The sequence below is a fragment of the Archocentrus centrarchus genome, unplaced genomic scaffold (genome assembly GCF_007364275.1).
Source record: "Archocentrus centrarchus isolate MPI-CPG fArcCen1 unplaced genomic scaffold, fArcCen1 scaffold_43_ctg1, whole genome shotgun sequence".
Lineage (NCBI taxonomy): Eukaryota > Metazoa > Chordata > Actinopteri > Cichliformes > Cichlidae > Archocentrus > Archocentrus centrarchus.
The window spans coordinates 341,631-366,050 of NW_022060269.1; the positions used below are offsets into that span (position 1 = coordinate 341,631).

Below are 24,420 nucleotides of genomic sequence, written 5' to 3' on the forward strand. Positions count from 1 at the left end.
TGATTGGCTTGACCGCAGTATCAGCAGATACCACTGCAAGTATCTCAGCATGACCTCCAGAGCCACACCAGCATGAAGTAGTACTGCCTGAGTTTTTAATGGGGGAAATCATGGAGATCACATAATCTTACGTGTGTCTAAAAGCCAAACTGGATTATTTTCATGAGTCATGGTTGTGTCACCATTTACTGTTTGATCATCAATCAATCGTCTATTTATCTTGGACATTGGTGGCTTATGCTCTCATCTAAAAGTTTAGAGCTGCTTGCTGTGACATCGGTGACTGCCACAGTGCCAATAAAACTGACAGTGGCTTCTTTTAGCCGTGTCTGGAGCAGACGAGTCAACATCAGACGGTGAGAAAGGTGTTATTACTGGTTGGTAAAAATACAAATATGAGAACACGACAGTGAGTCTTCCTCATACACTTCCATCATCAAAGTGGACGCCACTATTTGACTACACAGAGCAATGATCCCATGACAGAGGAGACACGATGGCTGCTACACATGGTAAACACCTGCTGTGTCCAGTCTATTACACAAACTAGAAGGTGACAAATTAAAGTACTACAACACCTGTTTCCAGGATGGTTTTGGAACATCTCCACAACATTTAATTTGCTTTTTTTTTTTTTTTCCCCTTGTTTGCTGTTTTTTTGTGAAATAAAGAAAAAATCAAGAAAAACAAAAACAAAAAAAGGTTATTCCTACATACAGACATACATTTTTCCTCAGCTCTCTAAATCATAAATTCTATAGCTGTGACACTGGAACCGATGCATAAATGTGTCAGTCTTTCGTTCCTTGACTGATAAAAGGGGCTGTGGGCAGGGGCATGTGTTGGGGCAATGATATGTTGGAGGTCATATATGTTGAGCAGACGAGGAGGGAGGTGTACCGGCCCCATCTCCCTCACATCGACACTGAAGTCTACTTGTGACAGTTTCATAGTCTCAAAAGGAGGTTGGGAGGAGCAACGGGCAAAGAAAACAAAGACGTAAATGAGGAAGCTGCCGGTCCAGCACAGCTTTTCTTTTCCCGGTAGCCAGCTGGTTGCATCCTGGGTCATTGGTCTTTACTGGTTCTTTCTCCAAATCTTCCTCCAACTGCGCCAAAGCAATCTGGCCCAACAAATGCCTGGCTGGCAAGAAGCTGCTGCAATGTCCTCTCAGCTTTATTTAAAAAAAACAAAAAGTACTGGGTGCAGCAAAGAGACAAAAAGGAGCGGCAGAAGGTGCATTTCATGTTTTAGGCCAACAGGGCTGAATCGTTCTAGCTTGATAAAAAGGTTTCTGGCAGACTGTCCCATTGGTCACCTTCCATGTTGGGTATGAGGAAAATTGAAAGCATCCATGACTCCCTAAAGAGGTGCCGATAGGAAGAAGCTAGCAGCTATTTGGCAACCAGAGACCAACAAATGCCAATAAAATTTGACAACTTGTAGCGATAAGATCCAAAATAACTGTAAGCACTGCAAAGTGGCAGATGCTGAATTCAACTACCCACAATTCTGAAGCAAGCAATTGATGCAACAACCAGTGGGAGCCAGGAATACAGCTGACTACATGACACGGCAGTGGTTACAAAGCTATGCAAGATGAGCAAATTGCTTTATATGGGGACAAAGCTGAACAGTTCATTATCTCCTGACTGTCTGCCACTCTGTTAGTCACTTTCTTAAGTGTTGTACTTCATTGTGCCGAGCTCTCGCATACAGATCAAAAAGCCTTTCACATTAAGCTCAGGCCATTTAGAATGGCGACAAACACGTTCATCTAGAAAAGACATAATACGACTTGTTTTCATTCTGAAGTTTGAACTCCATCTCTAACGTGAGAAAACCGACGGGATCAAAGAGATCGTCATTATCGGAAAAATACCTACTGGCATAAAAACGCTGATTTAAAAACATAATTTTCCAATGTGTGAACTCCATGCTAAATGCATTGGCACGCCAGGAAATAAAGCCTGGACAAAAATATCTTCTTGCAACTCTGAATAATTTCTTATGCATCTTGTTAAAAAAAACTTGTATTCACTTTGGACAGTGCTCAAACCTGGCAATGCTACAATGAAGATGGAACTTAAAAAGATGCTCTGTGCAGGCCCAGCACCCTACTGCTGCTGGCCAAAACATCTCATTCTTCTAGTTTTATTTTCCTGTGCTGAAGGAACACAATATTAAATTAATCTAAGTCGCCTCTGAGGTTCTAGGAAGGTGTGAGTTTGCAATTTGAAGCTGTAAACTCATGTACAAAGTGGTGTTATGTCCAAGTATAGGCCAAGTGGTTAGTATGCTAACTTTAGTCTGCAACACTACTCCAAGAAATCTTTGACAAAATGTTGCAGCTATTCATTCTCTCAGTGTGTTTATACAGACGTGCGTGAATGAGCACGTGCAGCCTTGAGGTTAGTATTGAGAAGCAGCCAGCGCAGCGGCCCCTCTACCATATATGCACTCCTTTCCATTAACCTGAGGGCATCTTCAAGTTTCAGATCTTAATAACAGAGCAGTCGTCTTACAAGACCTAGTATTATTTCTGTATCACTTAACACTGCATGTCTGATTGTATGCAATCACAAACCAACAGGAATGCACAAGGGTACAACTGTGCACGTCTCTTAATGCCCTAAACAGCAGCAGCATGGATGTGATGCCACTGCATCTCACCACGCATCGTCAGACACGCAAACGATGCATTTCAGCCGCCCTACACCAGGACAAAGAGGGGTGTGCTGCAGCTTGCCATCATTTGAAACAGATTGATGAAGCCAGCAGAGTTTTATATCTTTGAAAGGTAAAAGGTTCAGAAAAAGGACTTGAAGCAGCAACTTACAACAGACAAAAACACGCTTATTTATCGTGACTCAGCATGGAAGGTGACACACAAAGTTTTCCCAGAACATGATGTTTATGTGAACTTCAGTGTAACACAGCGACACCGGTGCTTCCAAGCAGAACATGGAGGATCAGCCTGTCCATGCCACTTTAAAAAAAAATAAAATAAAAGCATGTTTTCCACGAGCTCCTTTGGGTGTCAAGCCTTGTAGGCTTCAGCTCGTGATACATCTTCCTCCGCCTAAAACCAAACTGCATGAGTAGGAGTAAGCATGTAAAACATGGTGTTTGTTTTGTGTTTTGAGGGGGCCGTTTCAATGGGCACGGATCAGTCTCTTGAGAGAAATGAGGAGGGGCCAATATGAAAAGCTAAGGTGGCACCTGGAGAGATGCAGTCATGATAATAGTGTCCTGCTGCACAAGTGAAAAGCTTCAGCATCACTCTGGTGGAGGTGTGGAGGACTCTGGTAACGGACTGATGCTAGTATCTCACAAGCTGATTTTTAGGGAAAGACGAACACTTGGTGGGCCATGACATCTAAATAATGAGCTATAAAGAGAAAAGAAAGGAAGTGGAGGGATTGAAATACATATTGGAGGAGGGTGGAAACCCAGGGAGGTCAGATGACAAACTGCTGTGCATTTCAAATGTTACAGTCCCAGCAAGGGAGGGGTACAAGGAAGGCTTCGGCTTTCAGAAAGACAAGAGTCTGGACGGAAACGAGAGCTTTCAACCGTTCATCGAGTGATGGAATCAACAGAGTAGAAAGAGGGTGACGAACGATGGGAGGAATCTCCAGCGCAGCGCTGGTTTTGGTATACTGGTTTTGGCTGCAGTTGGTGATCAATCTGGGTTTGGAGGGGGGGAGGGACTCTTGTCATGCGGGGGCATAGGAGGTCTTTGCAAGGTCTTCGTCTTAACTGCCATAATGCATGGTGTTGCTAGGGATGACCATAGGTGAAGCCATGGAGATGGCAGCACCCCCCATGGTGAACTGGTTGGTGACGGGATAGTAAGTACCGCTGCTACTGGGGCCCGACTGGCCGGTAGTGGCTCCTAAAATGGAAACAAAGCATTCCATTCAACATTCCCACAAAGAACACATGGACACTCAACATGTGCTTGTTCTGTTGGTGGACCAGTGGTCTTACCTTGGACTATTCCTGTGCTCATGATTGAACCCATCCTGGAGTGGGTATGATTTACAATCCCTGTGTTCACTGTGACCAATCAGAGAGGAGAGTACAGTTAAGAATATGTAGCACTGCAACAGATTTGAGCATTCTCCTTCTTACAAAGTACTAAACAGAAGCCTGTTAAGTGTTTAAAATGAAAGAGAAAGAAAGGTTCTGGTGTCGCTCAGAGGAGACCGAACATCAGTTCAGAACGTCAGGATGTCGGTAACAGCACAAAGACCCTTAGAAGCTGTGATTCATACCCAGGGGGATGAGGTTGTTGTGAGACACTGACGGGCTGCTGCCGATGACTGTACTGAGGTCATAAGCTGCGGGCATCCCTGAAAGAAGAGACAGTGAAACAAACACACAAACAGCGTTTACCATAAAATGTCATCATATCAAAAATCCTCTCTGGAGTTGGTTCCTGAACCAATCCAGACAGCTGTTAGATTTTAAACAACAAAACAATCTCTGGCTCCAACTGGTTTTGGTGTGTGCGTGGTTTTTATAGGAGTTACTGCTTTAATAAGAGCTGAAGCCTCAAAGAAGGCTTTCAGTTTCAGATCTCCTGATTCAAGATTTTTCTCTGAGTTGTGTGTTTGTGGTGAGTGTGCGACTGAAATCTGCTGTCACACAAAATTTCCTTATTTTTAAGCTCAACTCCAACACAGAGGGTGTACTGGATACAGCGATGCATCACGGGGGAGGGCAAATTCATTTTCCCAAAGGGCCACATGAAAACCCGGGACTGCTGTGGAGGGCTGCACCAAAAAGCTAATAAAGACAAAATTAATATTGAGCAGAACTGAATTCAGCTTATTGATATGGCCTTCCACAACAGTCCCAGTTTCTCATGGGGGCCTTTGGGAAAATTAATTGCCCGGCTCTGTTCTCGAATTTGAAAGTCCGCACTGTGTATCTGGAAGATGATGGATTTGGACATGATCATGCTGCTGTTTATACCCCACACTGAGTGGAACAAATACCCTCGATTAGCATATGTTGCTAGTTTAGCTATAACCTAGCATTGCTTTCCTCATGTAGCAGGGTGTCCTTCCAAAGTGCCAAAGGCGGCACCCTACATCACCTATTTGGAAGGCCACAGGTGGGAAAATGTGGTGTTGACCACAAGCTGCAGCTCTGGACCTCAATTTGCCTCCAGTGCAAACTAAGTTACACCTGTCTATGTCCACCTTTATATACAGTGTGCTAATAAAGCAGAGCATCCAAGCCCCTCGGGGACATTTGCTACAATAAATTAATGTACACCAACATTTGACACTGACAGGCCATTTTGTCTTTGCTGTAGCAGAAAGCATTCATGCAGAAACAGAGCACCACCTTCACTTACTTCTACGATGCACGGTGAAGAGCACAGATCTAAATAACCATAAGCTCCAGCAGCACTGGCAGCAGATGGAACACCTTCACTGTGTGACCGACGTGTTTCTGCTGGTGGTCTTCATCAGGGTCATCACGAGTAGTGAGCACTCATCCCATGCTTTCAATTCTCCATCCTGACTTATCCTAACAGTTGGTATTGTTTCCCTTTGGTCCCTCCACCTCAAACACTAGTCTGGCACCCATTATCAGTTAAGGTTACACTGTATTTGTCTAAGTTGTAAAGTGATATTTTCACCCTTAAATGACAAATTTTCTGCCCTTTCCTGTCTTGTAAACATCTTTGACATCCAGGTAAGTGCCAGATTTTGGAGCATGGACATGCCAACGGCACGTCTGAAATATTTATTTAATCTAGCAGTGTCTGAGTGTGTTCACCTGATACAGCCATCCCCTGACTCATGCTGTAGGCCGACCCTGTGTTCCACATGTTCTCAGATGGGGAGGTGTAGTGTGAGCCAGGAGGAGGGTTGGGGGTAGTGCCTGTGTACCTGCACATAGATAAACAAGCATATAGGAAGTTAGAGAAGATGGTTCAGCCCCTCCACACACTGTGTGAACGGTGCAGTGCAGAGTCAGGTGTGTTTACTGTGGTCAGGATCAACTCACCTGAAAAAGGGGTTCTTCAAGTCCAGGAGGTTGCTGGACTTTGATCCTGTCTGGTCCACCTGGGCAACAATACTGATGTCGTAGCTCTGTCTGTTAAGAAGTAAATATTGAGACCAATTATTGTAACAACAACATGATTATTATGCAACCAAAAAAAAAAAAGTGTCTGTGTTCTTCTATTTTTGTTTAATGGCAAACAAAACAGACTATATCGCCAAAAGTATTCACTCACTCATCCAAATCATTGAATTCAATTATAAAGTATGATGGGGAGGGGGGGTTATGGTGTGGGGGTGTTTTTCAGGAGTTGGGCTCGGCCCCTTAGTTCCACTGAAAGGAACTCTTAATGCTTCAGCATACCAAGACATTTGGGACAATTTGATGCTCCAACTCTGTGGGAACAGTTTGGGGATGGCCCCTTCCTGTTCCAACATGACTGCACACCAGTGCACAAAGCAGCTCCATAAAGACATGGATGAACCAGTTTGACTGGCCTGCACAGAGTCCTGACCTCAGCCTGATAGAACACCTTTGGGATGAATCAGAGCGGAGACTGTGAGCCAGGCCTTCTCTCCAACATCAGTGTCTGACCTCACAGATGTGCTTCTGGAAGAATGGTCAGAAATTCCCATAAACACTCCTGAACCTGTGGAAAGACTTCCCAGAAGAGCTGAAGCTGTTATAGCTTCAGAGGGTGGGCCCACATCATATTAAGAATGGATGTTACTCAGGTTCACGTGTGTGTGAAGGCAGACGAGTGAATACTTTTGGCAGTACAGTGTATAAATGCACTACTACTGTGTTCTGGCAGTAGCAGCAGCACCAGACACTTAAAATTACTTTAACATTTTAAAATGAGCAGCTCTGTTTTCTGCTTACAGACATGTGAAACCTGCAGCTTTAATTAAAAGTAGTGATGCAGCAAAAATCAGCTGTTAAGTACAGTATATACACATATCTAAACTGGACAGCAGGGCAGTGCCATATCATATAGCTGCACTCTATATAGCAGGCAGAGCCAAGAGCGGACTGATGTGGTTACACGGTGAAAAATACTGGCAGCCTCCGGTGCTACCCCTCAGCCTAGAGGGCGAGGTCACTGAGATTTGAGGTTTTTAGGAGATGCACCTATGGCATCAATTCAAAAATACTACGTCACCTCATTCTTGAGGTATCCTGCTCACAAAGCTGGGTGTCCAGGCCACCTGCCCGGCCACCCAGCGGGGTGACACCACTGAAAAGCCAGGATTTAAGCAGATGGTTAAAAAGCTCGACATCCCAGGTCGAAAATATTTTTCACTTTCAGTGTAGCTTCCTGAAGAGTTACTTTAGTTACTGCTATTGTTAAAGCGTTAAGCTGTTATGTTATGCTTTTACTTCAAATTTCCACTGGAAACACTACCTAGGCTCCTTTAGTGCTTACATGTGACTTGTCCTGAGTCACTCCTAATGCACTATAATGCTGCTGCTGGCACCCTGTGGCAGTAGATTCATACTCTGAATTAAATAATGTGTCAACAATGACAGCAGCTCATTAGGAAAGAAGGATGGAAAATCCCTTTAATTTTGTTTGCACTAATAAATGATGCTGCCTGCAAGCTGCAATCACCCAGAAAATGTTCAGCGTTACTTTTTTCTATATCAAACTAGTATCGTCACTTCCACGACTCTTTACTCGTGCTGCTGTGGTTATAATGAAGACAGACTGCCCCTGTGCTGCTGCAAGTACCTGTTTAATATCTTAACACAGCTCTTTACATTAGTGCTTCATTTTCTTTGATCTTATCTTCAGTATTAAAGTGGACCACCAGTTAAAGACCACCATACCTCTTGTTGGCCACCAGCAGCGCAGTGCCGGAGAGTGTGTCCCCAGCCTTGGTGAAAAGGGGGGACTGCAGCAGACAGCGCACCTGGTACCAGTGTGTGAGAGGCTCTGTGGGTGCTGTGGACAGCCATACCGTCATCCTACAGGAATATAAATGGACTGATGTGTAAGGACAAATCTGGCACTAGTCAAAGACTTTTCTTTAGCTTCAACACCAACTGCCTGACTTACACTGATCCCATAAAAGCCACGTCGAACCAGAAAGCCAGGCCGTGCACCAGGCCTGAGTGCATCATGTGGAACTTAAAGGGAATCTCTATCCTGCGAGCAAGAAGCAAAGGTTTATTGATGACTAGACATTCATACACTTTATAAACACAGACATACATCAAACTGGACACACACCTGTACAGATCCTCCTCTTTGGCCTCCAGGAAGTTGACCGTGTATTTGACCGACTTGGCCATCAGAATACGGATATCAAATGTGTCCTGCAGGGGAAATAAATCTACTTTCACACAACTCTGATTTCTACAAAACACTGAGCCCACAAAAAGCCAATCAAGTGAGAACTCAATATTACTGTCAGATCGTTTTGCACATTTGTTTAATTACTTTTTATAATCCTGCACATGCATATGAAATAGATTACGTACCACAATTGGCTGACGGAAATACTCGTCCACTGCTGCCCCCCGCAGGGCAGAGAGGTCTACACCGTGGAAGGAGGGCTGGTACCTGAGGGCACAGGAAGAAGAGATTCTTCTCAGCTGTAAAGTGCATTATAGTCCAGGCTGATACAGCCCAATACTGGCATCAGTATCTCTGGTAAAAACAGTCAGATATATGGCCCACTAGTAGAAGAAGCTCCTTTCAGCCGCCCTCTCCCCCACTCTATACCCTTCCCGACACAACCCCGATGGATTTTTTCCCTCCTCCTGGCACCAAACCAGGGATCTTTCATCTGTTAGGCTACTACTACATTATGGAGCCACTATAGTGCTCACTAGTAACTTTATTTAAAAGCACATCTGGATGATTTAACGCTCTAGCTTCTTTTCTACAAGCTTATAAACCGTAGTGTAAAAAAAGTAAACCGATTGTTGAAGAGGAACGATTTTCATTTTCATTATTTTCTCTAAATATCTGGTTTCAGCACATACCCACTGTCTGCAACCAGTCAGAAGGAACAGGGCTCAGGACAGGATATATAAGGATTATTTTGAACAGTGACTCATGCAAAGCTACTTTAAAGCCTGAGACTAAAACTGTGGAGCTGTAACAGGTTCTCGGACTGAATGTTTAAAAAGGGCAGACTTAACATGTTCTGAGAGTCGAGAACTGCATGAATCATGTAAAGCTATTCCAGTAGTAACACTAGCAATACTTGAATGTTTAAATAACTTTAAGAAGGTTTGGTGTGCATGCTAACACGTGCCATGGTACAGTTTATTACAACTTCAACAACACGGTCATTTCACCTCAAATCATCGCAGACTTTCTGCTCAACCATCTCTGATTTGCCTAAAAATCTGTATTAGTTTGTGTTAAGGATTTAGTGCTTACTGTGAGTTTTTAGCTTCATATATCAAACACTAAAAATGGTCCATAAATTCATTTCCAGCATTTTTTTCCTGAGGCAATGGTTGAACATGAATAGCTCAAAAACCTGAAATTTTAATCAGCCTTTAAAACTTTAATAATGAATCAGGATCTGTCATTTGGGACACATACCTCACAAAAATTTATGAGTGCTGGCTAGTTAAAATATGAGGGGAAAAATCTACGTGAGAAAAACTTTTGTTAAATACATGCATCATTTTTATTTTGAAGACCCACTTTGTAGGCCTGCACATTGCCCTGGAGAAGCCTTATAACTCAGTTTAAAATATACTAAGAGGTATTAAAAATGCAAAAATAAAATTTTCATATATACACTACAATTCATGCAGCATTCAATCCGGCGGTCAGCATAGGATCGCCTGATCCCTGCCTGCCTGTGGCAGAGAGAGATTCAGGCAAATCAGAGTTGGCAGAGCAGAAAATGATCTAAAAAATTGATGATTTGAGATGGAATGATCCAGTGATGTCTCACTATCCTCACACAGCTGGGTAATACAAACAGTGTATCCCTCTAAAGCTGAGATAAGATGTTTGCATGGGAGAAAAGTTCATGTGCTCCATCTTGAGGCAGCCACATTGGAGGGTTTTTAGGCATGAATGACCCGTTTAAGGTCACGTCAAAGCTGGGGGGGGTGCTTGTTCATGGCAAACTGCTTCAGCAGGTCATTTGGGGTTTTTTGAGTCATTCAGGCTACGTAACACTGCAGGCCTTCTTTGTGAAATCCGATTATTTGTGTGTGGTCATTCACATTTCCAAATATCTGCCACTTGTATGTGATCTTCTGTGTGAACTGCAAACGAACCTAAAAGTGTCCAGTAGAGGACGCAGTAACGTCACACGTAGCGAGCGTGCTCAGTGTTTGCAGAAGTAAGTTTGTTTTTCTTCCCGCTGCTGCGTAACAGGACGCAGAATAGTGACGTTTGTCGAGTGTCAATGACGTGCAGGTCGGATGGGTCACTTCAGGCTGCAGCGTGACCGCAGCCTCGGACGTGGATGCTGATGGGTTTCTGATCAGGGTTCTTTGGAGACCTCTGGGATGAGTCATCGATGCAATCTTGGAGTAATTTTGGTAAGCCGGACACTTCTGGGAAGCTTCACCACTCCTCCAAATTTTCTCCATTTGTGGATAATGGCTCTCAGCGTGGTTGGCTGGAGTGGTGTGATGTGGTGCTTTTTGAGATCTTTTAGCCTGCCTCACTTTGTCAGACAGATCCTTCAGTCAGCAGGTCTGGCAGTGATCAGGCCTGTGTGTGAAACTGATCTCAGCTTTCCAAAACATGTGGTTAACCACAGTTAATTCATGACTTTTTCATAGCGGGCAGGTAGGTTTGGATGGCTCCCCCCCCCCGCATTTAGTATTTACTTGAGTTATCTTTATCTAACATTAAAATCTGTTTGATGATCTGAAACACTTGTTTCAAATGCTTGTTCATGGTAACCTGCTTCAGCAGGTCATCAAGTTCATGTGCAGAAACATAGAAGAAGTCCAGTGAGTAGTATTTTTATCACAGTGCACACACAGACTGGTACAGCGGCACACCTCTAACCAGCTACTCTAAGCGTGCCTAAAAGGCTCCGACTGTTTTTGCCAGAGGAGCAAAAACAAACTAAACCAGTTTGAAGATAAACTGAAGAACATTACCATCTTATCTGCCTGTCTCCTACACCCATTAGTGCCTGCTGTTATCACACTAGTTTATGCATGACTCATAGCTTTGTGAGCACTGAAAAACACCTCTGTACTGCACTGCTTAGCCACCGACTCCCACTCCGACACAAACTTCCAACAAAGATTAAGATTTCAAACTTAACGATCAACTTTTTGAACAATACCCACTGTCACAACGAGCGAACGGGTAAACCGCCAGCAAAGAAACTAACTGCATCTTCACAGCCACAGTGGTAATGTGAAGGATATGATAAGGCACCTGGAGACTCCACAGGAGGGCCTCAGTCATCATCTTTCATTCAGCTGGTAGAGGTTTGATGCCACTGTGGCTAACATTGTTTAACATATGGCAAGAGGGCAGGAAACTTAAACTGTGTACCATTTTTTCCATTGATGGAGAACTTTGACAATTTCTTTTTATGCTCTGCACCATCTTTTTGCCATGATGGATCATTTCTTTTTTCCATCCATCCGAGATAACAATATAATCAATTTGTTATTGGACACCTTCACCAGCAGCAGTCCAAGAAAATGATGAACTTGTTGGAAAGGCGGCTGATTATTACTCCATTATGTACTGTTGCAAAGTATATATGGTGTTATTTATGAATAAGCCGGTGACATGCACAGATACAATCTCTGTGAGGAAAAACTGCTCATAATAAAATCAATCACATCAAAAAGAACAAACCAGATGAGCGGCATAAAAGAAGATGAGTGATCTTACCAACTGAAAATACGTTTTATATTTAAGCTGCTAACTACTACGGTTAAAGGTAGTGTCAGTGACTGAACCTCAGTGTGAAACTGAACAACAATACCACAGCATCAGCTGACAGAAACCTTTTCTGTATGTGACTGTGGATTAACTAACATTGGGAACACAGGGAACCAAATCTGATGGTCTTACAGTGGAAACTCAATGGACCCCCCCCCTTACCAGAAGTTGGCCTTGGTGAACTGTTCCATGTAGAGCTGCTCATCTGTGAAGGGGGCCAGGTGGACATCTCCGATAGTGGGGAACATTTTACCTAAAACCCCGGCACAGATGAAAACAGTAAGCAAAACTCGTGAACTGCAACAACTTTCCATCACAGTACAAGACTCTTCCAAACTGACTATAACATCAACGCGTGTTTGACTGAATATACAAGCGATATCAGAGCAACTACTGCCATGCAGAACTTGCCAGAGGCAGCGACTGCGTCTAGTCTGTGGCCATCAGCAGTCTCTCAGCCTCCATTTCAACATTTCAAGTAAATCTGTTCCCCCAAAGCCTCACCGCTGGGTTTGAGGAACTTCTTGGCATGCAGGTAGCTCTCCAGCATCCGCTCGTTGAACAGCATGTAGCCCATCGGCTCTGAAATGATGATGTCAACTTGCTCCGGCAGCGTCACCTCCTCTACTTTGCCCGGAATGACGACCACACGTTCCCCCAGACGGTTGCTGTTCACCAGCACCTGCAGGCCAAAGGATCGAATAAAACAGCGTTCAAAAGGGTGAACTTCGCTGATAAGTGCGGGCTGTCCACACTACCACATTATCAATTTTGCATTGCTCACAGCTCTTGGCCTTAAAGGTACAAACAACCTCACACCTGAATGAGGAGGGGGCCAGGGGGGCAGTGGTGAGCCATAACCACTGTTAGGTACTGACAAGAGTATCAGTCTCAATAAAAGCCTAATGATACCCATTCCCACTGTTGATATAGTACTGAAAATGCACGTGTATGATGAGAGGCTATGCGTCCAGTGAAAGCACAGTCGGAGGCAGGTCGCTGATCTTAGCATGAATCTGTGTGCGTACCTCGGCGTGCTGTGCCATGGTGCTGGCCTCCACGGCGTACACCTTCCTAGCTCCAGCTTGAGCTGCAAAGAAGGAGAGGATCCCCGAGCCGCAACCCACATCCAGCACCACCTGGGGAAAAGAGTGCAGATAGCACACAGCCACAGCCAGTATTACAACACTTTTGTCTCTACTTAATGTAAACCAGCTGATATCAAACATCAGTCAGCCTTAATAAGCAGTATACGTTCAGGAGGCTACCTTGTCCTTGAAGTCAGTGTGGTTCTGGAGAATAGCCCGTTGGTAAGTCCCTGTCCGAACATAGTCCTGCATCATGTTCTGTTGCTGGGAGAGGTAGCCATAAAACTGCAGAGACACGCGAGAGCAGAGGTGTACAGTTATTTACAGGAAGTCAGCGTGGTATGAGCCAGCAAAGTCATGAGTTTAGACATTTTGCGATTTGGACGCCAGCTCATTTTGCAGTTCAAACTTACATGAAATTCTTTCTTTTTTAAACATAAGAGAAAAACACCCCCTGAGTGGGTGGGTGGGCTATTGTGTGACAGATACATCAGCAAGAGCTCAGACATAATGCACCCAAACTTGTGCTGGGATCTGTAAAAAAAACAAGTAGCTTCTCAGCAGATATTTGCAGGTAGAGCTGCCATGTTATTTGGCTCTTTTAATTCCTCCTGGAACTGACTTGCAGCTACTTTTAAACACAAAGTAGTTCAGACGGTGCCCAAAAAAAAAAGAAAAAAAGAAACAGGCTTATTCTGAGTGAATATTCCTGTAATGAACAGTCTATAAATAGTCAGCCAAGAACAAAGTAAGCATCATTACTGGAGTGCGTTTAAAAGGCAAAGTGGATTCAAGTTAGTCATGAGATCATTTAATTTTTCCACTGTGAGACTGTACAATGCAACCATTAAAAAACCCTGTGTGTGTGTGTGTGTGTGTTACCTGGAAATACTGTACAGCAGAGGACTCCTCTGTTCTTTCACTGAAGACTGACTGCTCTCCGAGGTGCCCACGGCAGTTCTTCAGCAGGTTATAAAAGGACTGAAAGTCTGAAGCACAAACACTTATTTAGCTCTCAGCTGGTTTTGTTGAGCTTAGTCATTTTCCTCTTTGTGTCCCATCAGCTGTAAAACTGCTTTGGTTTTCCATCCTCTCGTGTTGGGAAACAACACTGTGAGGTTAGTAACAAACATGTAAAACCACATTTCATATACAGGAGTTTCTCTGTGAGATTTTTAATAATTACTGACTGCTTTCATTCGTGTATGTGGTCTTACATACTGACAATCATACCATTTTAATTTACGTACAGTACCTGCAGTTTAGGCGTTACAAATAAATACTGAATTTAACATCATAATTTAAGCTTTAAGTCAGTATTTCTCTCAAGCATAGCGCAATTTCTTTTTTAATAGCCATATCCCGCATGCTTTTTTTAGGTGTCTGTGTTAATTATGAGTTAACAGTAGCTTCCTCTTCCTCAGAGGTAGGCTGTGTTACTGTGCACGTAGGATTAACAGTTTTTTGAGACACTGTCAGAGAAAATTTTTATTTGTCTGCTTCTTTGGTGTTTACTTTTTGTGCATTTAAACACAGAAATATCAGTTATTAAAACAATAATGTCACTGTTTTAAGGTCTTTCAGCACTGATATGATCTCTGGTGACTGAATTCAGTGTAACATGATATTTACTGATGTGAGTGGCTGATATTTTAGCCAGCGTTTCCCACACAATCAGATTTGTGGCAGCAGTGAGACGGGGCACATGCACAGGCACGCATGAACATGTGTGCGTGCAAACGGAGGCACAGAAATGAATGAATGACGAACAATTTGTGACAATAACAGTGCAAAACGTTCCTCATCCCATGAATGGACTCCAACATCGCATCCAGGCCCTGTACTATAAAGCGAGTTCAGCACACACAGGACATCTGGATTCACTTACCCTAAAACTGGCAGGTTTAAGTGTCACACGAAGATGGTTATCAACCTGCTAAGTTAACCCAGCCCATGCACATGAAAGGGGTGATGTTGGCAGCATCCGGCCAATCACAAGCATAGATGAGCATATCTGCAGTAGAGCGGCTGATTTTACAAAGACAGATAAAACTATCCATCCATCCATCCATCCATTTTCTTCCGCTTATCCGGGGCCGGGTCGCGGGGGCAGAAGCCTAAGCAGAGAAGCCCAGGCTTCCCTCTCCCCAGCCACCTCCTCCAGCTCATCCGGAGGGACCCCAAGGCGTTCCCAGGCCAGCCGAGATACATAATCTCTCCAGCGTGTCCTGGGTCTACCACAGGGCCTCTTCCCGGTGGGACATGCCCGGAACACCTCACCCAGGAGGCGGCCAGGAGGCATCCTAATCAGATGCCCGAGCCACCTCAACTGGCTCCTTTCGATGTGGAGGAGCAGCGGCTCTACTCTGAGCCCCTCCCGGATGGCCGCACTCCTCACCTTATCTCTAAGGGAGAGGCCAGCCACCCTTCGAAGGAAACTCATTTCTGCCGCTTGTATTCGCGATCTTATTCTTTCGGTCACTACCCGAAGCTCGTGACCATAGGTGAGGGTAGGAACGTAGATCGACCGGTAAATCGAGAGCTTCGCTTTTACGCGAAGCTCCCTCTTCACCATGACGGACCGGTGCAGCGTCCGCATCACTGCAGAAGCAGCCCCGATCCGCCTGTCGATCTCCCGTTCCCTTCTCCCATCACTCGTGAACAAGACCCCGAGATACTTAAACTCCTCCACTTGAGGCAAGAACTCGTTCCTGAGCCGGAGATGGCACTCCACCCTTTTCCGGCTGAGGACCATGGCCTCAGACTTAGAGGTGCTGATTCTCATGCCAGCCGCTTCACACTCGGCTGCGAACCGTTCCACTGCGAGCTGGAGGCCACCCCCTGATGAAGCCAACAGAACCGCATCATCTGCGAAAAGCAGAGATGTGACTCTGAGGCCACCAAGGAAGAAGCCTTCTGCCACCTGGCTACGCCTAGAAATTCTGTCCATAAAAATTATGAACAGAATCGGTGACAAAGGGCAGCCCTGACGGAGTCCAACACCCACAGGAAACAAATCCGACTTATTACCGGCTATACGGACCAAGCTCTCACTGTGGTTGTACAAGGACTGAATGGCCCGCAACAATGGGCCAGACACCCCATACTCCCGCAGAACCTCCCAAAGAACACCCCGAGGAACACGGTCGAATGCCTTCTCCAAGTCCACAAAGCACATGTAGACTGGTTGGGCAAACTCCCACGCACACTCGAATATCCTTGAGAGGATAAAGAGCTGGTCCAGCGTTCCACGACCAGGACGAAAACCGCATTGTTCCAGATAAAACTATACTACACATAAACAACACAGCTGCTGGAGACAGAGCAGCGGTATGCTGAGCGTGTGTGTGAGAGGAGAAGTACTGTAGAGTAATATATTATTAACCATGTGAGCTTTAAGTGCTTCGGTCAGTAAAACTGGAAAAAAAAAACTACTATATTAATAAAGATTAGCCCATTTAAAGCCTGGAAAAAAATGCTAACAAACCTATCAATATCACAACTCTATCATTTAATATGAGGTTGGCTAGTACAGTGTGGAGCACTTTCACAATAAGTGCATCCCTACTTTCAGCTCTTTACCTCAATATCTTTGAACATTTAGCCAGTGCAGGTTTGATTTGACAACAGATAAGTATTAGCCATTATAGGCTAATATTAGTTAACAAGGCTGATATACAAGTGCATCAGACTACATCATAGTCGTGAATCACCAACAACCCGGGGCTAATGCTTGTAATGTCTCAATCTTGGGATGAACCAATGAAAAGCTCCACAGCGTGTTCAGTAACACTGAAAACTAAAGCAGGGATTTTACTTCCTGCATCTGCAAGTCTGCTCGGGTCCCAGTGGTGCAAATTTCCTCATCGGACGTTAGACGGAGCGTGCCTTCCTGTTTTTTATGACCATGCAGACTCATCCACGGAAAATTTACATTACAATGCACCAACTACGTATGCTGACCAGGCGGTGGAGTTCAAGCAGACATCAAAGAAGTATAACAGAAATGACTAATCGCCCATCAGGTCTCCAGCTGCACGCGTCCGCAGCGGAGGATAATCTAGGCTGAAGTGATCGAAGGACTGCATGTGTGCACTTTAGTCTCAAAACGTGATTAGTGCAAACACCATTCACCAGAGGTGGCAAAAGTACTGACATTCTGTACTTAAGTAGAAGTACAAGTACTTATGTTAAAAAATACTTTAGTAAAAGTCGAAGTACTGGTTCAACTTCTCTACTTAAGTAAAAGTAAAAAAGTACAGGCTCTGAAATGTACTCAATGTAAGAAAGTAAAAGTAGCTCTTTGGAGGATGTTTCTACCTGCTATTTTTGTGTAAAACTAACCGAACCTCATTATATATTATTGTAATAATATAAAATAGTACATGAGAATACAAATGTTATTCCAGTCTAAATTTTAATCCTAATGAATGCACTCAGCTTGAATCTGTTATGTAGGACACAAACTGTGAAAGGGAATTTAAACACAGCTCTGTTCTCTGTGTCCTCCATAGCAGAGGGTGACTGTGCCTCCACCTAAACACCAACATGAGGATACTCAGGGGTTACAGTGGGACTCAGAAGTTGGAGGAACCCTAAGATCAGCTGTAGTGGCTCTGCATGGAGAGAAGAATCACAACTTTCTATTGTGAGCTGCAGTAAATGATGTTGGTGTGCAGGCTGTGATCAGCTGACCTGCTGCTGCTGCTCTGAGGTTTACTGCTCTGTGTGGATGAAGTGAACTCACAAAGATGTAACCCAGTATTTCACAGCTCTCTGAGCTGATCTCCATCCCCTACACTGACAGCATACAGGCTGTAGAAATGTTGGATTCAGTGAATGAATCTCAGCATCAGCAGCTTTGATTCAAACTCATCTCTGCTGCACTGATGTAACCTGTAACTCTGACCATGAACACAAACACTGTGCTCCAGTCCAACACAGAGCTTTACTGTAAATACAGTACAACAAGCTAACCTAAACTGCAGTATTTTCATAGAATCTTTGAATTACACAACGTCAGCATACTTCAGTTTATTTTCCAGTCCTTACCTTTAATTCAAACCTCTCTCCTTCCTCTCCTGTCCTCTTTCTCCATCTCTGAGTGAACTTCTCTCTCTTTGCTCTCCCTGAAATACAGCAGCTCTTCTTTTAGCTAGCTGTGTAACAAACTGCACATACTTTGTGTGTTTGCTGATAGTTGTTGAGCATTTAGAAACGTTGCATTTACCTGCCACACGTTACTCCCTTTATGCTCGCTCCTCTTCAGTAACGCTAGCTAAGCTGTTTATGTGCCGCAGCGCAACTTATGGACTCGGTCCGGCCCGCTGTAACCCCTGATTATAGCGCTATAAATGAGACATTAATTATATGGGTTTGCGTATTTAATCCCTTTGTACGAGATAAGCCCCGATGATGGAGGATACGCCAGTACGATTGTCTCTTATATGTTAATATTCCTCCGTTTAGGCTCAGATTGTTTGATGTTTGACGGCGCACTGACCGGAAATGCAAACGTCTCTCTGACGTGTTAAAAAGTAACGAGTCTGTTTGAAAATGTAAGAAGTAGAAAGTACCGATACTTGTGTAAAAATGTAGGGAGTAAAAGTAAAAAGTAGTCAGAAAAATAAATACTCAAGTAAAGTACAGATACCTGAAAAATCTACTTAAGTACAGTAACAAAGTATTTGTACTTCGTTACTTCCCACCTCTGCCATTCACACAGTGCAGGCTATAAACAGTGTCCTGCAGGTAATAACAAAAGCTGGAATCAGCAGTTCAACATTTGACTTTGATGCTCACAAACTGAAGAAGAGCTCACCATCATGAGCTACATAACTGGACACGGACACAAAATCTTCCCAGAGTTTAGATATTCTTGAGTCCACACTGTTATAAAAAGAAATGTGTGACAGTCTTAATGTATTGGGGTAAATGGGCTGGTACTTAAACAGCTCTTTTCTACTCTATTTGAGCACTTGGAGCACGTTCTACTACTAGCCTCATTCACCCTTCACACACATTCATGCCATCACTTTTTCCTGTGCCTAAATGCTTTTATCGAACATTCTCACACACATGAACGCATCAGGGGCAACTTGGGGTTCAGTATCTTTCCCATACTTTGACATGCAGGCTGTGTGTGTGTGTACCTGTAGGTGAGGAGAACTGCAGCAGGACGCTGTTGCAGCCCAGTGTGATGATGAATGACTGCTTCCCCACGCGGCTGCACTCAGTCTCCCTGGAAACCGAACACTTGAACACACTCGCCTCTTCTCCTAGAAAGAAAGGGAGAGCGGACAGAGGTTACAGGTGCTGTTCCCAAACAACAAACAGTGCGCTGATGCTGCCTGAACTTTGCTGGTGGCTAAATTCAGTGAGGCCTCTAGATGACAACATGTGGATGTCAGAGCACTGAAGGAAGGTAAGTGAAGAAAAACACAATGACCACAGCTGATAACCACCTAGGGCTGTGCCATATATTGTCTGCATTGATATAAATTTTTGTGATATAAAGATTAGGAAATATAAATGCAGCGCCATACGTTTATGCTCCCTAGTACACACAACAACGAGACAGCGCAAGAACTGCGTGTCGGCCTGCGATGACAGTTCAGTACCTCAAAGGGAGTTACTTCAACAACCTCCAACAAAACGCAGTACTCTGCAAAACACATGAAAACTGTTCCTGCTGAAGGAGATCAAACACGTGTTTCACCACTTCAGGCAAAAACATGCCGTTAAGTACAACCAGGCTACAAAGGTGGAGATGCTAGCAGCTGGTCACGTGTGACCTAAATGTAACAGATGACTCTGAGCGCCGCTGGAGCGCTCACTAGTTACACTCCATATGACAGGAAAGGCAAACTGTGGATGGAAATTACAGATGCGGTCACATAATGAAAAAGCAGGACTTTAAACAGCTGGTTAAACAGCCCAGGTAGAAAATGCTTTCTCAGTTTTATTATGTGACAGCAGTGTGCAGCTGCTGAAGAGATACAAGGTTACTTTAGTTACTGTTAAAGTGTTAAAAGCAGTTATTTTATAGCGGGAAAACTGTCTAGGTTACTTTTGCGCTTACATTTGACTTGTGCTGTGTCACTGCGACTGTACTGCAATGCTGCTGCTGGCACCTTGTTTCAGTCCATTCACACTTCAAATTAGGCAGTGTGTCATTAATGACAGCAGCTCACTGGAAAAGGAGGATGGAAAACGCCCCTCATTTACTTACACTTATAAAGGGTCCAGCCTGCAAGTGTTAAAAAATACAACTGTTCAGTATATCATCAGAAATTTCCTTACCACAAATTTTCTTGAAATATCGTGATATGAATTTGAGGCTGTATCGCCCACTCTAATGACCAGATTAGTGTGTGACAGGCAGACCGTTTTCTCGCCTCTGCTCTAACATTTAGGCTTACAATCAGGCTCTAACACAACCTGCTCCTGTGTGGGAGAGCTGCATACAATGCAGCCTTAGCTTCTTTATCACACTCACACAGGCTGCAGGAGGGTATCTGGAGGAGCTGAAACTTGGTCTTTTAAAAACAGCCAAAATAAAAGGGCAAATTAACAAGAAGGAATGAATGCACATTCAACATTTCAAATACTTTCTATAACATGAAGTCCTGCATGTGTCTAGGTGAGATCATTCTACACCAGCTGATAATATCACTATCAGGTCATGTTACTGGCTTGCATACATTTGTGTGTGTGCACAGAACAGGAACAGATTTGAAGCTTTTGTATTCTCTCTCTCGGGAAACCCAATCAAGAAACTCAGTACTATGTGAACCTCCCTCTGTCACTCTCATCCTTAAAATGCACTATGCATCTTTTTATATGTATTAAACTCATAACTGACAATGCCATGTGCCAACACAATGCAGAGAAGCTACCTAAACTCTGCTCCCACAAAGGTCAATCACCTTGTTAATAGTTTTAAATCCTCACTGCGCACAACTCTGGATACTGTGGGCCTTTTGAAAAAGAAAGCCTCAAATCAGAAGTACCTGACTCCGTGGTATAACTCACAACCGTGCAGCATAACCTGTAAGCTGGAGGGGAAATTGCTTCTGTCTAATTTAGCGGGTCTTCATTTAGCCTGGATAAAGAGTTTGTTGCTCTATTAAAAAAAAAGCCCTCCATAAAGCTAGGACATCACTGACAAAGAGTCAGAATTCTGTTGAGCCGAGTATTCCTTTAACCTTAACTAGGAGAGACTTAATGCGTTTCTTCACAATAAAAATTTAAACATTATAAAAAATTATTCATAACCATCTCACCATACACACAGCTACTTTCAATACTCCTGATATTTGTTTAGATTCTTTTTCTCCAATTGATCTTTGAGTTAACTTCAATAGTTGCTTCCTCCAAGCCATCAACATGTCCATCCATCCATCCTCTTCCATTTATCCTGTTCAGGGTCGTGGGTGGGTGGGGGGATGGAGCCTACCCCAGCTGACATAGGGCAAGAGACAGGGTACACCCTGTACAGGTCGCCAGCCTGTCGCAGGCCTATGTCTATTAGACCGCATTCCTACTAGACTGTTCAAAAAAGTCCTACCATTAATTGATGCTTTGCTCTTAAATATGATCAACTGATCACTTGACCCAGCTGTCTTACTTACAGGCCAATCTCCAACCTCCCTTTTATCTCAAAAATAAATGATCTTATGACCTCTGAGAGTGGACTCATCTCTGTTCTTGTCCTGTTGGACCTCAGTGCAGCTTTGATACTGTTGACCATAACATTTTATTACAGAGATTAGAGCATACTATAGGTATTAAAGGTACTGCACTGCAGTGGTTTGAATCATATTTATCTCATAGACTCCAATTTGTTCACGTAAATGGGGAGTCTTCTTCACACACTAAGGTTAATTATGGAGTTCCACAGGGTTCTGTGCTAGGACCAATTTTATTTACATTATACATGCTTCCCTTAGGCAGTATTATTAGAAAGCACTGCATCAATTTTCATTGTTATGCAGATGATACTCAGCTTTACCTATCAATGAAGCCAGATGACACACATCAATTAGTTAAACTGCAGGAATGTCTTAAAGACATTAAGGCCTGGATGACCTCTAATTTCCTGCTTCTAAATTCAGATCAAACTGAAGTTCTTGTACTCGGCCCCACAAATCTTAGAAACATGGTGTCTAACCAGATACTTACTCTGGATGGCATTACTTTGGCCTCCAGTAACACTGTGAGAAATCTTGGAGTCATTTTTGACCAGGATATGTCCTTCAATGCACATATTAAACAAATATGTAGGACCGCTTTTTTGCATTTGAACAGTATTTATAAAATTAGAAACATCCTGTGTCAGACTGATGCTGAAAAGCTAATTCATGCAGTTTTTATTTCTAGGCTATCCATCCATCCATCCATTTTCTTCCGCTTATCCGGGGCCGGGTCGCGGAGGCAGAAGCCTAAGCAGAGAAGCCCAAGCTTCCCTCTCCCCAGCCACCTCCTCCAGCTCATCCGGAGGGACCCCAAGGCGTTCCCAGGCCAGCCGAGATACATAATCTCTCCAGCGTGTCCTGGGTCTACCACGGGGCCCCTTCCCTCGAAAGGAGCCAGTTGAGGTGGCTCGGGCATCTGATTAGGATGCCTCCTGGCCGCCTCCTGGGTGAGGTGTTCCGGGCATGTCCCACCGGGAAGAGGCCCCGTGGTATTTCTAGGCTAGATTATTGTAATTCATTATTATCAGACTGTCCTAAAACCTCCCTGAAAAGCCTTCAGCTGATCCAGAATTGAATTTAAAGTTCTTCTCCTCACATACAAGATTTTGAATAATCAGGCCCCATCTTATATTAAAGATCTCATAGTACCGTATCACTCCAATAGAGCACGTCGCTCTCAGACTGCTGGCTTACTTGTGGTTCCTAGGATACTTAAGAGTAGAATGGGATGCAGAGCCTTCAGCTTTCAGGCCCCTCTTCTGTGGAACCAGCTCCCAGCTTGGATTCAGGAGCAGGGCTTTCAAATTATGCCGGCGGCAGGCGCATTTTCCGCCGCCTTTTTAATTTTCCTAAAAAAAATTTTTTGCGCCGTCCGCCGTCTCCATTTCCAGCACCATGTGGACACACGTTGCAATATTTACGTTCTTTCAATCTGAGCCATTTGATTGGGTCACAATGTGACTATTCATATCGTCTGCTGCCGTCATGGCTTCGGTCTCGGTCATAAGGCGCCTGCTACTTTGGCATGCCCCCTTGCTACTCCAAAACAATTTGAAAGCCCTGCAGGGGACAGACCCCCTCTCTATTTTTAAGATTAGGCTTAAAACTTTCCTTCTTGATAAAGTTTTTGGTTAGGACTGGATCAGTCGACCTTGAACCCCGCCTTAGTTACGGGGTTCCCATGATGCACTGAGGGTTTCTTCTTCACTCACCTCTTGTCACTCTCTGTGTTTATACACCACTCTGCATTTATCATTATTTTTCATCTCTGGCTCTCTTCCACTCACCAACTACTCATTAAGCAGTAGCTAAACGGAACAGTGCCATGAAAACCAGAAACTGAGACCATTTACCTTCAAAGTATATGCAGAATTTTCTGAAACATGTTAGCTGCAGGGGTAAGCCAAAAGTTTTACTTTGAAAGCAAACATTCCCCATTTCCGGTTTGCATTGCACGTTTTCAAGATTTGCAACCACTTAACAGGTAGTTGGAGAGTGTTTGCAGACCGATCGGTGTCTTCAAAGCAACCTACTGGAAACCATGGCAATCTCCTAGCAATTGCAAGGAAGTTTTTCAAAGCAATACCCTCTTTTCAACTGATTTCAATCAGCAACAGCCAGCAACCACTCGCCAACTGGTCAGGGAATACACATTTTGCCCGTAGTGACTGGCGGTTGCCAGTGGGTTCATTATTCTTCCTGTTTAAGCCATTTTGTCAACCAATCATCATTACATGTGATGACTGGTTGCTACACATACTGTTATAGTTGGACTATATGCTGTGTTTATTTTATTTTTTTTTTTTTTTTAATTCTTCATTGTTGCATAGTTCGTTGCTCTGCCTAGCCAAAGACTTTTGTTTCCACAGATACGTTACATATGCTGCTTTTCCACCAATACCTACTCTGCTTGACTCGACTCTGTTTTTAGGGTTTTCCATTAGGTGGCACTACCTGATACCAGGTCCTTTTTTAGTAGTGACTCAACCCAAGCGAGATGAGTCAAGCCGAAAATGTGACTTCAACAGAATGCACGCCACTGATTGGCCAGGTAGTGATGTCACTAGATGAGTCATGACAGTGACTCCTTGGCAAGAATCAAACCCGCTGTTCTTGAAACCCCAACATGGCCACACTAACAAACATGTTTTTGTGGTTGGTGGCTGAAGACAGAATCCACAAGAAGCTAGACAGCGCGAACATTTGTGTC

General features: G+C 43.9%; 1 protein-coding gene across 1 annotated transcript in view; it reads right to left on the minus strand.

Annotated features, from left to right (window-relative positions):
* Positions 1–226: 226 nt before the first annotated feature.
* Positions 227–24,420, minus strand: part of carm1 (coactivator-associated arginine methyltransferase 1) — a 29,556-nt gene continuing 5,362 nt past the window's right edge. Inside the window, exons 2-16 of the mRNA XM_030724921.1 lie at positions 19,167–19,292; positions 13,897–14,003; positions 13,195–13,299; positions 12,955–13,065; positions 12,431–12,608; positions 12,089–12,179; positions 8,512–8,593; positions 8,261–8,346; positions 8,087–8,176; positions 7,858–7,995; positions 6,031–6,120; positions 5,800–5,912; positions 4,281–4,358; positions 3,994–4,062; positions 227–3,898 (exon numbers count right to left, since the gene is read on the minus strand). Coding sequence (XP_030580781.1) covers positions 3,759–3,898; positions 3,994–4,062; positions 4,281–4,358; positions 5,800–5,912; positions 6,031–6,120; positions 7,858–7,995; positions 8,087–8,176; positions 8,261–8,346; positions 8,512–8,593; positions 12,089–12,179; positions 12,431–12,608; positions 12,955–13,065; positions 13,195–13,299; positions 13,897–14,003; positions 19,167–19,292 — 1,604 coding nt within the window. The 3' untranslated portion in view covers positions 227–3,758. The remainder of the gene's footprint in view (positions 3,899–3,993; positions 4,063–4,280; positions 4,359–5,799; positions 5,913–6,030; positions 6,121–7,857; positions 7,996–8,086; positions 8,177–8,260; positions 8,347–8,511; positions 8,594–12,088; positions 12,180–12,430; positions 12,609–12,954; positions 13,066–13,194; positions 13,300–13,896; positions 14,004–19,166; positions 19,293–24,420) is intronic.